The sequence below is a fragment of the Conger conger genome, chromosome 13 (genome assembly GCF_963514075.1).
Source record: "Conger conger chromosome 13, fConCon1.1, whole genome shotgun sequence".
NCBI classification, from domain to species: Eukaryota; Metazoa; Chordata; class Actinopteri; order Anguilliformes; family Congridae; genus Conger; species Conger conger.
The window spans coordinates 11,886,514-11,903,077 of NC_083772.1; the positions used below are offsets into that span (position 1 = coordinate 11,886,514).

The 16,564-nt window shown below is 40.9% G+C and overlaps 1 protein-coding gene and 1 pseudogene across 2 annotated transcripts; both read right to left on the minus strand.

The window, feature by feature from the left end:
* Nucleotides 1-410: 410 nt before the first annotated feature.
* Nucleotides 411-6,623, minus strand: diabloa (diablo, IAP-binding mitochondrial protein a). Of its 2 annotated transcripts, XM_061218440.1 has the most exons (6): nucleotides 6,292-6,623; nucleotides 5,415-5,544; nucleotides 4,800-4,925; nucleotides 4,277-4,387; nucleotides 3,240-3,336; nucleotides 411-1,784 (listed from the first exon to the last, which is right to left on the minus strand). In XM_061218440.1, exons 1-6 carry the CDS (start codon nucleotides 6,414-6,416, stop codon nucleotides 1,582-1,584), a joined length of 792 nt encoding a protein of 263 aa, XP_061074424.1. In that variant the 5' UTR covers nucleotides 6,417-6,623; the 3' UTR covers nucleotides 411-1,581. The 2 variants fall into 2 exon arrangements, with proteins under 2 accessions (XP_061074424.1, XP_061074425.1); XM_061218441.1 differs by lacking the exon at nucleotides 4,277-4,387.
* Nucleotides 6,624-12,076: 5,453 nt separating this feature from the next.
* On the minus strand, nucleotides 12,077-13,016 carry LOC133107316 (odorant receptor 131-2-like; annotated as a pseudogene).
* Between the last annotated feature and the right edge of the window lie 3,548 nt (nucleotides 13,017-16,564).

Below are 16,564 nucleotides of genomic sequence, written 5' to 3' on the forward strand. Positions count from 1 at the left end.
ACTTTACTAACCCCTGTATCTACAGATTTCCCCCCCCCATCATTTTCACTCAGTCACAATTTGAGCTCATTCGGTCACTAAAAAAAACAGCTACAGTGTATTCAGTGACACAGACATGCTTGCTAATCGAAAATAGCCAGTGGTTCCTTCTTTTCACTTTGCAGATGTAGCCCAGATGGCGCTGGGTCCGAGGACAGCAAACAGGATCTCTGCCAGGGCCAAACAGCAGGCAGCACGTCCGCCAGAAGGGTGAGAAAGACGGACAATCAGCTGGACTGTAGCCCCTCTCCATGAACAAACAGTCAGCAGTGCCATAAACAGGACTTTGCCCAGGTGACGGTAACAAGAACCATTGCCCTAGCTGTACGGTGCTAGCCAACAGCTCACAAACATTCTGAAGAAATACAAAGTTTAAGAAAATATAATTTATTTGATATTCAATCAATTGCATACTTAAATACTTGATTGATATTTAACAAGAAAGGAGGCACCTTTCTAAATCCACTCTTAAAACAGAAATACAATTAAACGGCAGAATCCTCCAACAGTGGGTTTTATATACACGTCGTACATGCATGGGAGTAAGCCCTACGGTTACAGACATTAGTATTCGGTAAATACGATTTGAGTATTTGGCCTTTTACATTTGGCAGACGCATATTCAGGGACATACACAGCTCACATTCTTTACATACAATCCGTTCTACACAAGCAGATATTTCTTACTTATATATAAGTAATTCAGGTGAAGCACCTTGCTCAAGGGCACAACGGCAGTGTCCTACCGGGGAAATGCATCTATGACCTTAAAGTCACTAGCCCAGTTGCCTAAACTATGCTATACACAGCCCCACCAAATTAAAATTACAATAGATGCATTCAACCTGAATTTACAGATTGATTCATTGATTGATTCATCACAAACAGGATTCATCATATTCTCTGTGATGTGCAAGCACACAATTTTGGAAACAATTAGATAAGAAACCTATATTAAAATCTTATCACCTTTAAAGTCCATGCTATTCCAAAATTGATCAGAGATAACTTTCCATTCTCAGGTTACTCATACAGATCCATCTCCAAATAGTTCACCTTGTGTCCCTGTGCGTGGTCAGATATTGAAGGAGACACTCGATTAGGTGTTCAACTTTCAAAACTACAGATTCATTCCTGCAGTAATATGAAGAATACTCCTTATCTTTCACTGCAAAGTTCAGAATTCACTTAAAAAGCAAGAACTTCATTGAGGACCATCATGAGGCAGGTTAAGCAAGAGGATGGAATCAACTAGTGTCAGGATGTATGGGTGTCTAAGACACACAAACACTAGAAAATTGCTCTCACTTCCATACAGTCACAATATCTGTCCAAACTTAACAGATAACTTTATAGCATTCAACCCATTTATAACAAATAGTTCTACAAAGAACCTGAGGTAATATCTCCATTTTCCTCATTGTTTTCTCCGAAACTAACAGAAAGGGGTCAATCAGTTAGTGTTCTCATAGACATGAGGGGACAAAAAGCAGTGGGTTGAGTGTCTTCCCGTAGGTAGATCTGAACAGGGTAGGTAAGATGCTAATCTTCTCGAAAGTAGGCCTCTGGGATATCCTCCGTCATTCTCTCCATGGCGTCGGCCAACGCCGCCATCCTCTGGATCTCCTTGACCTTGGTCTCAGACAGCTTCCTCTCTGCGTCCAGGGAGAGCTTGCGCACCTGCTCCACCTGAGACTGCGCCCCCTGCAGGTTCAACCTTGTGGTGTTGGAGGCGTGCTCCACACCTGGACAAACGAGACTGGGTCAGCTTTCTTTTTCCATTAGATTACAGTTATTTAGCTAACACTTTTATCCAAAGTGACTTACAGTTGATTAGACTAAGCAGGGGCTGGACTAATTTGAGGTTAAGGGCCTTGCTCAAGGGCCCAACAGCTGGGCAGATCTTATCCTGCCTAAACCGGGGCTTGAACCACCAACCTTCCGGGCTCCAGCCATGCACCTTAGCCACTAGACGACATGCTGCACCCTTTCCTTCAGCAAACACGACGCTGTACAACACTCCTCCACATCACTCGCTAGTGAATCTGGGATTGCTTTTATGCTTTAAAGCAAATAACGTACTAACGGACAAAAATTTACTCCCTTATGAGTAAATGGCAACCTGCTTGGTGTATACTTTTACACGTCAACAACAGTAACCCTGGCTGTGACAAGCACAGGATGAAGCCAATTACAGCACCAACACAGCAGTTTTCCTGCAATTGTCAACGGCGCTGATTCAAACTACCCATGTCTAGGTCAAGCCCAAACACACCACAGGAGAGGTTTTTAACAGGGCTGGGCACTACCATGCACCAGGACGTTCAGATTTCTGTCACCCTCAGAAGTGTCACCCTCCACCACCCACAGTCAACACCTATCTGTGGGAACAAATGCGGTACTGACAGCCAGTCAAGGAAGGGTAAGCCTTCCCTGCAACAATGGGGGACACAGCAAACTGCACGGTAAGAACATGATACCCTAAACAAGGGGCAGGAACCCCATTTCCCCATTTTCACAATGGGCTCCTTTGACCTAAATGAAGCGGCAGCCTTCCCCTTAACGAGGTGGCGAGGGGTGCGTCTGTAGTTACTCTGACAGATCCATGCGTGAGAGACGACACTAAAAGCGGATGAGCTGTCTGCAAGGGAAACTAAGAGTCGAGTTCAATCAGCGGTATTTATTTTCTGAATTAACTTGTAGTTCCCAGATTTTTAACATTTATTTCTTCTTTACTGAGCACAGAACAGATGGAAATGTGCCCAAGTCTCTCACAGGACCTAGCACATTACAAAACACACCACACCAACCAGGCTGCTAAGGGGACTGCCCCACCTTACATCCAGTCCTTAATCACTCCCTGCTCCCCAGTTAGACCACTCCGGTCTGCCAGCTCTGGTCGCCTTATGGTTGCCTCACTACGAGCAACTGGCGGTCGAGATGCACGTTCACGCCGGTTTTCCGTTCTGGTTCCTCAGTGGTGGAGTGACTTGCCTATCACTGTCAGGACAGCAGAACCCCTCCCCCTATTTCTGACTGTATGTTTACAGCACTTCATGTGTATTTTACTAGTTATGGATGTGTTGCTTTAACTTGTGGAAGAACCTATGCACTTGTAAGTCGCTTTGGATTAAATGCCAAATGACTAAAATGTCAAATGTAAATGTAAATGTAACTTGAAAAAGCAAGAGTATGCACACCGGAATTATACGCTGCCTCGGCTGCCAGCTCACAGAGGTTGATGGCGTTCATCCAGTTTGCCTCAAATCGCTTACATTCGTCTAGCCTGTCACCCACCTAGCAAGAGAGGGGTAGAGGGAGAGAAAGAAGTTTATACTTCAGACATGACCTCCAAAGACACACAACTGGCGCTGCATTTTTTGGTGATTCTTGAAAATTCATCTTAGAAACTCCTAAGGATGTGTAAAGAGTTGGACTGGAAAGTAGAGACGCACGCCATCCGGCTTGCTAATTATAACTTAGGTCCTGAAGGAGAGATGTATCTTTTGGTGTGCCCCTGCTTCAGTTCTATCATGCATTAGCCAAGTCAGCAACGCCTGTTCCCAGAGCAGCACACCTTTTGCATTTGGTACACACCTTTTGTCATTAAACACATTCCACAACTTTCAACATATTCCCTAATAACATATTCCCCCAAGATATATACCCTTCAAAGCAGGATTTATAGTTTGTGGAAAGAATAAGTTATTGACAAAGGAAAATAAAAAGCACTATTCAGGGACTGCAACCATTTCGATGTGTCCCCTAATTGGTGCCTTTTCACTATTTAGAGGCACCATGAAGCAAGCAGGAGTAATGATAATGAATGAAAATGGCATAAAAAAGAAGTTATATTGGGAATGTTCACTGACAAAAGATACATATATTTGGTAATAAAATAACTGAAAGAGTGATTTAAGCCAACTGTTTAACTGCCAATGTGTTTGGCCAACACAACCTTAATCTGAGAAGATTATGCACAGGACCAGCTCATTGGCCAAGAAGTATTGCAGATTACTTAAAACTGAACCCTGTATTGGAAAATTAATCTCCCTGAAAAAAAACACATTTGTTACAACAGGACAGAAATCCATACATCCCGTACACATATACACCCAACAGACACACAGGTTCCTGCATGAGAGTACAAAAACATCTCAGGAGGATAAGGATGTCCTACTTTCAGCAAAGAAAACTAACACACTTCTCCCTCAGCACGGCAAACGGAGACGCCTACCTCCACACGCTGGCCAATGATCACTTGCCAAATAGAGTCCTCCTCCGCGGGAGTGAGCGCGCCCATTGAGTTCATGTATCGCTTCTGCAGAGCGATAAGCGTGTGCAGAGCCTACGGTCACAAAAAAAGTTCACCCCCCACCCAACCACCCAAAATAAACAGTCAGAAAACCTGCTATGTGGTTACCCTCTGTGCCTTATTGTGAAACTTCAGACTTATCACAAATTGGTTGAACATATCAAGAGCCTGATAAAACCAGAACCCCCCCCCCCCACCCCACCCAAAACAAATACTGACTAATGCGTTCAAATCCACCTTTCAGGCAGCAAAAAAAAGGAAAGAATCTGCAAATATTGGAACTGGGTCCTATTGCACGAAGCAGGATTATTGAGTTAGCTGCACTGTGTAAAAGCCCTTGTGAGGACATATCAGTGTCAAATCACATGCAGCATAGCTGAAAGCGAAATATTAAGACATACCGCCTAAAAAGAAGGCTTTGAAGGATGCATTGTCACTGCCTCACCTTTGAGTACTGTGTAAGGGACTCCACAAGAGCAAGTGTGGTCTGGGAGAGGTAGGTGTTGGTGCTGTCGGTCACCAGGGAAGATGCCCTACGGATCAGGGCTTCGTGGGAAAGGTTTTCCACTTGCTAAAGGGACAGAGGATTGCAGTTTTCTATTAGTCCAAAACTCATGACCTCATTTAAAATTGTACTGGTCTCATAGAAAATGGGTTGGCAGCACAACTGTGTTGAAAACATATCCCCCCCCCCCCCCCCCCACCACCACCACCCCCCCCCCCCACCACCACCACCACCACCACCACCACCACCACCACCAAAAAAAAAGAAATCTTGTGCAATATCTGCTTGTTTTTGCAGAGCTGGTCCAGATGAATAAAGTACACGACTGAAAACACGACTGAAAGCTAAAACGAGGTAAGCTTTCCCAGAACTATCAAGACACATACAGTGATAACGGCAAAGCTAAAAGCTAAAATAACTTTCTTTTGGAGGTTCTAACAATCGCAAATATAAAATCAAGTTCTCTCTCTGTTGAAATAATGCTTGCCGGTGTACAGTTTAGCTGTATGTTTATAACCTGCAGGCCTACTGGGAAAAGGAAAAGGGGGTTCGTACCTGTGAAAAGGGGACGGAGCATAGGCCGCCACCTACACTCAGCGATATCCAGTTTTTCCGAACGATCATGGGGAGCCGAGGCACGCGCTGGCGCGTGGACCTGCTACCACCCAACACTCTGGCAGCGTTCCTGGTTTCAAGATACAAAAAAAATACGCTCGTCGTAACATTGCAGACATCACGCAAGTGTTCTGCGAGTCCCCCAAGTGAGGCATCTGCACACAGTTTTTAGAAACACGCAGATAACACCTTCTAGGTGAATGTTAGACGGCGTCTAAACAGAATCAAACAACACACACAAAACAAGCTGAACTGTCTTTTCGTCTCGAGTACGAAGGTAACTTAAGGGTGTCATAAAATGCATCATAGAGAATCTTACCGTTTACATTCTGTACCTGCAAGCGAAATCTATCGCCGTTACCGTCGCAACACTTTTGCAGAAAGTATAGGTCGTAAATATGGTATTTGTCTATATAGCTAACTATGCATACATATCTGTCCAGAATGTAAACAAGCTAAGGGACTTTTCATGGTCAAAATAACTTTTAGGGCAACGTTTGGTAGCTAACGTTATAGCTGCTATATTTGCATGATCCAAATTATAAAATATATAAAATATATTAAAGCTGGCTAGCTGAGCTATTATTCATTGTTGGGAATATCATGCGAGCGAAATGAAATTGAACATTCACTCATAATAAGCAGAGTGTGTAATGTTATCTTATTGTTGCTACGCCAGGGCACACCCAGCCTAGTACGTCGCTATTCAATTTACAGAGAACAGTGGGTATTTTTTTTAAATCAATTAAACCTAGCATATGTACAATATAACTAACCAGACCATCTAGCTACGAGATTTAAATCCAAATATATTTACCTGAGAAAACCAACACATGCTACACTCCTGTGTGCCGCCATGTTGGTGGCGGGCTGCAGGAAGCTTGTCCGACTTTGTAAACGTCCCCCAGCCAAACACACCCCGCAGTGGCGAATAGCTTGCATGTCTTTAACTAATTTGCGACAAGCGTTTATGTTATGCGTATTTTTCGGTCGCACAAAAAAATCTGTCAGTCTGACCGAGACCTCTTGGTGTAGCTAGATATTTTTTAAAAACAAGAGGATAGATATATTTACATAAAAATAGAATTCACGCACCAGACGTTACTCTAAGTGACCTCCTCGGCTCTTTTCTCAAGTGAACATGGGGGTGAGGACAGGGTATTTATTTGACTCAACTGACCTCAGTATCGATTAACAGCGTTTGGCATTGACATTATCGCCAGGGTGGCTCACCTCTTACATTCAAGAATACACAAAGTGCACACACAGAGTTGGAGAGGGACGTCACTGTCACTACCGGATTCACGTAGGTACAGGATCTTGGCGAAATAATAGCCCACGCAAGCACAAGGTGAATGTACCCACTGTGAAGTTAAGTTTTATCGATTCATTGTTGAGATAGTAGATTTTGGCCATGCAGGAGTGCCTTGGGTAGTGCAGCCCCTGATGGTGTTTGCTGTGATAAAAAAAAGAAAAGAAAAAAAAGAAGTAACCCCTAAAACTATAACCACCAGGGTTTCAGCAAGGCTGCTAAAAAATCAGGTCTAAGCTGGCCATGAAGGTTTATGCTGTGTTTTATTTAACTGGTTGACCAGCTGATGTAATCAGCTAGACCACCAGTTTGACCGCCAACTTGCTCTACCAGCTGAACCAACATTGAACAGCCATAGACCAGCCTACAGTTTATAAAAAATACAGCTTAAACCAGTTTCAATTGCAAAAAAAGGTCTTAGCTGAAATTTGCAGCAGGGCATGTGATCAAATAAATTGATGGCATTGAATATGTAACAAATAATGATCTTTGAAATGGTGTTTGGTATCTTTGAAATGTGCAGATATATTCTTGGTCGCTTTATTAGGTAGAACCATTGAGTATCTGCAGGTATGACTCCCTTTGGTCTCCAAAACAGCCTGGATTCCTTGCAGCATGGATTTCGCCTGCCGCTCACTGAATGTTTTTTGTTCATTGCACTGTTTATCTAGAAACTGTAGTGTGTGAAAATCCCACCATAAAATGCTGCAACGACCACATCTGGCACCAACAATTATATCATGGTCAAAGTCACGATGACAATATCTTCTGAAGCCATTCAGGTTAAGGGTATGATAGCACCCCAGCCATGAACCCACCACCTTAGACTCCTCAACCTTATGATACACTGCACATTATACCAAACTGACATATACAGTAGGCTCCAGAATTATTGGCACCCTTGATAAGTATTCACAAAAAGTGCTGTAAACTAAAAAAATAAAATTAATACAGTTCTTTCCCATAATTTGTGATATGGTTAGGGAACACATTTGGAGGGATTTTTGACCGTTCCTCGGTGCAGAACTTTTCAGAATCATTGATATCCTTGCCCCCCTCTTCAGTTAAGGCATTTACAGTGGGAGCAATAATTATTTGATCCCTTGCTGATTTTGTAGGTTTGCCCACTTACAAAGAATGGAACTGTGTAGAATTTTAATCATAGGTACATTTTAACATTGAGAGACAGAATATCACAAAATAATCCACAATAACAACATCATATACATTTTATAAAATTTTATATATTTTCACATGAAATAAGTACATATGGGCGATATGGCTCAGGCAGAAAGAGCAGTCGTCTGGCAGTCGGAGGGTTGCCGGTTCGATCTCCCACCCGGGCTGTGTCATTTATATTTGATCCAAAGAACAATAGGACTTAATACTTGGTGGAGAAACCTTTGTTGGCAAGCACAGAGGTCAGACGTTTGTTGTAGTTTTTCCACCAGGTTTGCACAGATCTTGGGAGGGATTTTGGTCCACTCCTCTTTGCAGATCCTCTCCAAATCCTTAAGGTTCCGAGGCTGTCGCTTGGCAATTCGAAGCTTCAGCTCCCTCCACAGATTTCTGATGGGATTTAGGTCTGGAGACTGGCTAGGCCACTCCAGGACCTTAATATGCTTCTTTTTGAGCCACTCCTTTGTTGCCTTGGCCGTATGTTTTGGGTCATTGTCATGTTGGAAGACCCATCCACAACCCATTTTCAGTACTCTCACTGAGGGAAGGAGGTTGTCGCCCAAAATTTCCTGGTACATGGCCCCATTCATCCTCCCCTCGATACGGTGAAGTCGTCCTGTCCCCTTAGCTGAAAAACACCCCCAAAGCATAAGGTTTCCACCTCCATGCTTCACAGTGGGGATGGTGTTCTTGGGGTTGTACATGATTTCTCTTCCTCCAAACACGGCGCGTCGAGTTGATGCCAAATGGCTCTATTTTGGTCTCATCTGACCACATCACCTTCTCCCAAGCCTCCTCTGGATCATCCAGGTGTTCTTTGGCAAACTTCAAACGGGCCTGTACATGTGCCTTCTTCAGCAGAGGAACCTTGTGTGCGCAGCAGGATTTTAATCCTTCACGGTGTAGTGTGTTACTGATGGTTCTCTTTGTGACTGTGGTCCCAACTGCCTTCCGGTCATTAACAAGCTCCTCTTGTGTAGTACTGGGCTGATCACTGACCTTTCTCATGATCATTGATATCCCATGAGGCGAGATCTTGCGTGGAGCCCCAGACCGAGGGAGATTGGCGGTGACTTTGTGTTTCTTCCATTTTCTAATAATTGCTCCAACAGTTGTTAACTTCTCACCAAGCTGCTTGCTTATTTTCTTGTAGCCCATCCCAGCCTTGTGCAGGTCTATAATTTTGTCCCTGATGTCCTTAGACAGCTCCTTTGTCTTGGCCATGGTGGAAACGTTGGAATCTGATTGATTGTGTGGACAGGTGTCTTTTATACAGCTACATAACGATGTAACGAGTTGACACAGGTGTTTTGGGTAATGAGTTGAGATTAGGAGTGCTTCTTAATGGAAAACTAACTGGTCTGTGGGAGCCAGAATTATTGCTGATTGGTAGGGGATCAAATACTTATTTCATGCAAAAATACGATAATAAATTTATAAAATTTAAATGATGTTGTTATTGTGGATTATTTTGTGATATTCTGTCTCTCAATGTTAAAATGTACCGATGATTAAAATTCTACACAGTTTCATTCTTTGGAAGTGGGCAAACCTACTAAATCAGCAAGGGATCAAATAATTATTGCTCCCACTGTAAGTCTGGAGACTGAGATGGCAGAACATGGTTGTTGTTTTTACTCAATAATTTCTGTGTGGATTTTGATGGATGCTTGGAGTCATTGTCCTGCTTAACAATCTACCTACAACCAAGACTCTGCCAAAATGTCCTAGTACTTTGTTGAATTAATTGTGGCATTGATCTTAAATAGTGCCCCTGGACCGCTGGCAGCAAAACATCTCCAAAACACCAATCACCCACCGCCATATTTGACATTAGGTATGAGGTTCTTCTTGTTGTATGCATTACATTTTGTGGCCAAACATATTGATTTTGGCTCATCTGACCATAACACCCTTTTCCAGTCATAATTCCAATGAACTGAAGGTGCTTGGTTTTGTTTATTGTGCTCAGTAAGGGCTGTAGCCTTTCACTCAAATTTTACTGAACTGATTTAATAGGTATTAAAGTACACTATTAATATTGAATGTGTAGGATAGGTGATGGATCATGTTCCTGTCCAACATCAATTTGTCATTATATACAGTTTCAACCAGATGTTTAAATACATGGATGTACACTCAGTAAGCACTTCATTAGGAACATGTTTACTTTATTACATTTACATATTCATGCGGTGATGCGATTATCTAAACAGCCAGTGTGTGGCAGCAGTGTGATGCATACAGTCATGTAGATACGGGTCAGGAGCTTCAGTTAATGTTCACATCAACCATCAGACAATGTATTAATATTGTATTTATTGATACATTCTTTTTATCTGAGCATTTCTATTTATTTTCTGAAATTGTATTGGAGAGCAGAAAATATTTGTTTCAGAATGTATTACATTGTAGGCCTTCACATGGTTGTTGGAGGCCCAACTCTTTAAGCTGCTTACAAACAGCATATACGTAAACCGCCACACAATGAAACACAACAGAGGAGATTACAATATACTGTACACTTCCACTGTACACATGTTTGCGCCATGCAGGGATGGAGTTATTGGCAGGAAGCTCCAGAGAGCCCCAACCTTCCCCCCACACCCCCCACTGCAGTGAAAACACAGTGACATAAAATATTAACGGACAACTCCTGAGAAATGTACTTAATTACAGTGTCATGTTTGTTCTTATGCTGTTGTCTGTTTAAGGTTTCTCTGAGAAGTTGTGTAACAGTACATTATACTGGGTCAAGTTTCATTGCTGAGGGAGAAATTGAACTTTTATGGCTTGCTGACATAATCCCAACAGTATTTCCATCTGTTTGAATTCATGTAATCACTTTTGTTACTGAGGGTGGATTTCAAACAATAATATCCAGGTGTTTACTATTGTTCCAGATTTTTTCCACTATTACCTGTTTCTTGCTTCACTGTTCTGTCAAACTAGATGGAACAGTGATAAGGGCATAAAACTATACTTAAATTGCTATATGCAAATCGCTTTTGAGCTCAGACCTCCAATAGAAGCAGAAAACAAATATATGCAATATTTTCATTTGCACTACAGATCGGTTGAAGCAAACTACTCCATAAATTACATATTTAGCACAACAGAAACAATGTTAGCATCATCTTTATTAATGGAAACATGCTGGCAAAATGGTAAAATCATTGCAATCTTGTATGGTCACAACATGCCTGTGTGCACTCTATTATTGCACTGAAATGACTTGTTATTTATAAAAAATACTAAATGCTGTGATCATTTCATCAATTAATTGGACAAAAGGGTACACACAAAACAAAAATAGACAAGATATTCAAATCCAGGCAATCTCCTCAGATGAGTATGTTAAGACACCCAGCTCTCACGTATTACAGTTTTTTGTTAAAATGAGATATAAGCATGAAAATATTTTACTTTGCTGTTATCAGCAGGTGGCACTATTTCTTCATCTTCATTTGCAATTGATCATCTTGTTTTAAAAGCCATTTGTTATTGGAATGCAAATATGCTGTACACCTAGCCATGAGACATGAGACAAATATGCTGGTTTGTGATATCGTGCTGGTGAGGAAGCAGAAAATGTACATGCTAAATTTTATTATTGAAAGCTACAATTCCTGAAATTACTACGATGATATATATTTTAATGAAAAGAAAAATGTTGAGTAATGTGTATTTCATTACTCTTTCTCTGAAAAACATTTTTTTTATTTTAAGGCATTAACATGACTAGATATCAAGCTTGGGACACGAGCATGCAGCTTGCATTGTCTAAACATTGAAAACGGTGCTCTATTTTACTTGAAAGATGGACGTTAGAAGTTACAGATTTGCTGAACTGTAATTTTAAAATATTAGGGGGCACAGTACAGTATACAGGCTAATTTTTGTTTAAGTTAAATAGAAAAATTATTAAATGATAGGAAGTAGAATATACAAAAGCTATACCACACAGCAATTCAGGGTCACATTTTTCTTAATTTCACCTCTTCAATAAAACCTTAAAGCTTATCAAATCTTTTTGAGTTTGGGTCAAGATAAAAATGTACACAGTATACAAAGTATTTTTTTACTTTTGCTTTACAGTCATCCTCAGCTCCTATATTTCTCTAGAGAGGGGCTTGCTCTTGCAGCTCATGTAATATTTCAGGGCAAGATTAAACTTTTTATCTCTGAGGCCATAGATAAGTGGACTCAGGGCCCTTGAGAAAATGGTAAAAAAAAATGAAATTGAAGTATCTAATTGGTAAGTACAAGTGTTTGCTTTGCTTTGTAGCAACATCCAATATAAAGGGGGACCACAAGTCAGCCGTGCACAGAAAGAGCTGTACAGCATGGAGCAGGAGTGTGTGTCGCCCCTTTGATGCAGACTGTTTATTTTCTCCGGAGGCAGCTTGAGCTGCTAGCATGAGCTTGGTGTAGCAGAACACTATTATCAACAGAATAATGCAGAAGTCCATCTGATTAGAAATGAAATGCATGAGTTGGTGCCACTCAGTCACCAGTATGATCTGGTAGTCACATGAGTTGGGCATCGCAAAGTAGCCTGGTGGGGCCGTGACATTGACAATTACAAGATCTATGATGACCTTGACAGAGCTGAATGCCCAGATGATAATTATGGCAGCTATGGCCCTGCCGGTTGTGTAAATGCTGGCATGTCTAAGCGGCATGCAGATGGCCACATATCGCTCCAGGCACATAGCGGTGATGGTGTAGGGTGTGTTTTTATTGCTGAACCCCATAAGAAAACAGAGCGCGATACAGTGGCCCACAGGAAGTAGTATATAAAAGCAGTTAAATAGAACCACCAGCCCTGTGAGGAACAGGAGTATAGAGTCAATCAACAGGGTGTTAGCAAACAGGATGTAACGTGTGTCGCTGCGAAAAGCCTGCCTACAGAATAAGGTAGAGAGCATGAAGATGTCAGTATAGATGAAGAACCACACAAGCACCTGCAATATGGCTGTCTTCAACCGCAGACTCTTGGCGTCACGTTCAGTCATAACCAGCTCCTCACTGCTGCTGTTATAATCCATGGCAGGTACACCTGCAGGCTACAGGAGAAAATTGGAAAATAAGCAGATATTCATTGTGACTAATGGAGTATTTCTCACACTTAAAATAGCTCTTTAATACTGCTGTTCATGCTCTGTTTTCACTGAATAAAATAGTGAGTGAATAAAAGATACTTAAAGGGAAGACATGTATGTATGAATTACAGACAGAATATATGTATTACATTTTATTTCCACTTCAGAGATAATGTAGTGAAAATCCTTGCTGCACCGGTTTAAATAATCAGATTTCCCAGTCATACCTGTATTCACTACCCAATGGTCTCAATCAGCTCATATAACAGACTTTATCTGTAAATAACATAATTTACACCAACTCTCTTATTAAAAGTGTCATATCACAAAAATACCAACAAAATAGTTAATGAAAAACATATCAATGGCTATTAAATGCATTACTTCCGAATTAATTGGAACTGTCTTAGCAGTGCATGATTTTTAAAGAGCACATTTATTGTTAATGTGCAAAATGCATTCTAAAATAAATATACAGTGAGGCAGTTATGAACAGCTATTATGTTGATCTAGTTTCGTATTACCTTGAAGAATTCTTGATCTTTTTGTTATATATATATATACACATATATAGAGGCGGGCCGGATTTTTTTATTTCAGAAGGAACTCTTGAATATTGCTGCATTGTTTACAAAAGTCAGTCAACAGGGCCAATTGAGGATATTTGTGGGGCCCAATGGGACACAATCAAGAAGCCATCATATTCATCATATTCCTGAAATGTTGGGGGCCCAGAATGAAATGACAGTGGGGTGCGAAAATGTGGGCACCACACCGAAAGGGATGAGACCGTGCCTAGAAGGATGGCGGAGTGAAGGTCATCGTAAACGTATATAGAAGAATGTATCAAAGTGCATTGTTGGGTTGGACATCACGTGGACATTATGTGATTGGATTGTATCTGATGGAATAAAAGCCTATTTTTCTTTCAACACGTTGCTGCAAGACTCCTGATTATAAGAATTGAACTTTATTATTTGAATTTGGGCTTACACTTTGTCGAAACCACAACATATACTGTAGCACACTTCCACTGTACACATGTTTGTGCCATGCTGGGAGGGAGTTATTGGCAGAAAGCTCCAGAGCCCCAACCTTCCCCCCACACCCCCCACTGCAGTGAAAACACTGTGACATAAAATATTAACAGACAACTCCTGAAAAATGTACTTAATTGCAGCGTCATGTTTGTTCTTATGCTGTTGTCTGTTTAAGGTTTCTCTGAGAAGTTGTGTAACAGTACATTATACTGGGTCAAGTTTCATTGCTGAGGGAGAAATTGAACTTTTATGGCTTGCTGACATAATCCCAACAGTATTTCCATCTGTTTGAATTCATGTAATCACTTTTGTTACTGAGGGTGGATTTCAAACAATAATATCCAGGTGTTTACTAATGTTCCAGATTTTTTCCACTATTACCTGTTTCTTGCTTCACTGTTCTGTCAAACTAGATGGAACAGTGATAAGGGCATAAAACTATACTTAAATTGCTATATACAAATCGCTTTTGAGCTCAGACCTCCAATAGAAGCAGAAAACAAAAATATGCAATATTTTCAGTTGCACTACAGATCGGTTGAACCAAACTACTCCATAAATGACATATTTTGCACAACAGAAACAATGTTAGCATCATATTTATTAATGGAAACATGCTGGGAAAATGGGAAAATCATTGCAATCTTGTATGGTCACAACATACCTGTGTGCACTCTATTATTGCACTGAAATGACTTGTTATTTATAAAAAATACTAAATGTTGTGATCATTTCATCAATTAATTGGACAAAAGGGTACACACAAAACAAAAATAGACAAGATATTCAAATTCAGGCAACCTCCTCAGATGAGTATGTTAAGACACCCAGCTCTCACGTATTACAGTTTTTTGTTAAAATGAGATATAAGCATGAAAATATTTTACTTTGCTGTTATCAGCAGGTGGCACTATTTCTTCATCTTCATTCGCAATTGATCATCTTGTTTTAAAAGCCAGTTGTTCCTGGAATACAAATACGCTGTACACCCAGCCATGAGACATGAGACAAATGTGCTGGTTTGTGATATCGTGCTGGTGAGGAAGCAGAAAATGTACATGCTAAATTTTATTATTGAAAGCTACAGTTCCTGAAATTACAACGATGATATATATTTTAATGAAAAGAAAAATGTTGAGTAATATGTATTTCATTACTCTTTCTCTGAAAAACATTTTTTATTTTAAGGCATTAACATGACTTGATATCAAGCTTGGGATACGAGCATGCAGCTTGCATTGTCTAAACATTGAAAACTTTGCTCTTTTTTACTTGAAAGATGGACGTTAGAAGTTACAGATTTGCTGAACTGTAATTTTAAAATATTAGGGGGCACAGTACAGTATCCAGGCTAATTTTTTTTAAGTTAAATTGAAAAATAATAAAATGATAGGAAGTAGAATAAACACAAGCTATACCACACACCAATTCAGGGTCACATTTTTCTTAATTTCACCTCTTCAATAAAACCTCATGAAAGCTTATCAAATCTTTTTGAGTTTGGGTCAAGATAAAGATAAAAAATGTACACAGTATACAAAGTATTTTTTCTCTGTCTTTTGCTTTACAGTCATCCTCAGCTGCTATATTTCTCTAGAGAGGGGCTTGCTCTTGCAGCTCATGTAATATTTCAGGGCAAGATTAAACTTTTTATCTCTGAGGCCATAGATAAGTGGACTCAAGGCCCTTGAGAAAATGGTAAAAAAAATGAAATTGAACACTCTAATTGGAAAGTACAAGTGTTTGCTTTGCTTTGTAGCAGCATCCAATATAAAGGGGGACCACAAGTCAGCCGTGCACAGAAAGAGCTGTACAGCATGGAGCAGGAGTGTGTGTCGCCCTTTTGATGCAGACTGCTTATTTTCTCCGGAGGCAGCTTGAGCTGCTAGCATGAGCTTGGTGTAGCAGAACACTATTATCAACAGAATAATGCAGAAGTCCATCTGTTTAGAAATGAAATGCATGAGTTGGAGCCACTCAGTCACCAGTATGATCTGGTAGTCGCATGAGGTGGGCACCGCAAAGTAGCCTGGTGGGGCTATGACAATGACACTTACAAGATCTATGATGACCTTGACAGAGCTGAATGCCCAGATGATAATGATGGCAGCTATGGCCCTGCCGGTTGTGGAAATGCTGGCATGTCTAAGCGGCATGCAGATGGCCACGTATCGCTCCAGGCACATAGCGGTGATGGTGTAGGGTGTGTTTTTAGCACTGAACCCCATAAGAATACAGAGCACGATACAGTGGCTCACAGGAAGTAGTACATAAAAGCTGTTAATTAGAACCACCAGCCCTGTGAGGAACAGGAGTATAGAGTCCATCAACAGGGTGTTAGCAAACAAGATGTAACGTGTGTCGCTGCGAAAAGCCTGCCTACAGAAGAAGGTGGAGAGCATGAAGATGTCAGTATAGATGAAGAACCACACAAGCACCTGCAATATGGCTGTC

Excerpts from the sequence above, each read along its gene's own strand:
- diabloa (XM_061218440.1), bottom strand. The coding sequence starts at position 6,416 with ATGCAAGCTATTCGCCACTGCGGGGTGTGTTTGGCTGGGGGACGTTTA. Across the intron at positions 4,926-5,414 it reads GCTCCGTCCCCTTTTCACAG|CAAGTGGAAAACCTTTCCCA; the intron begins GTACGAACCCCC and ends CTGTCCCTTTAG. Across the intron at positions 4,388-4,799 it reads CCCTTACACAGTACTCAAAG|GCTCTGCACACGCTTATCGC; the intron begins GTGAGGCAGTGA and ends TTGTGACCGTAG.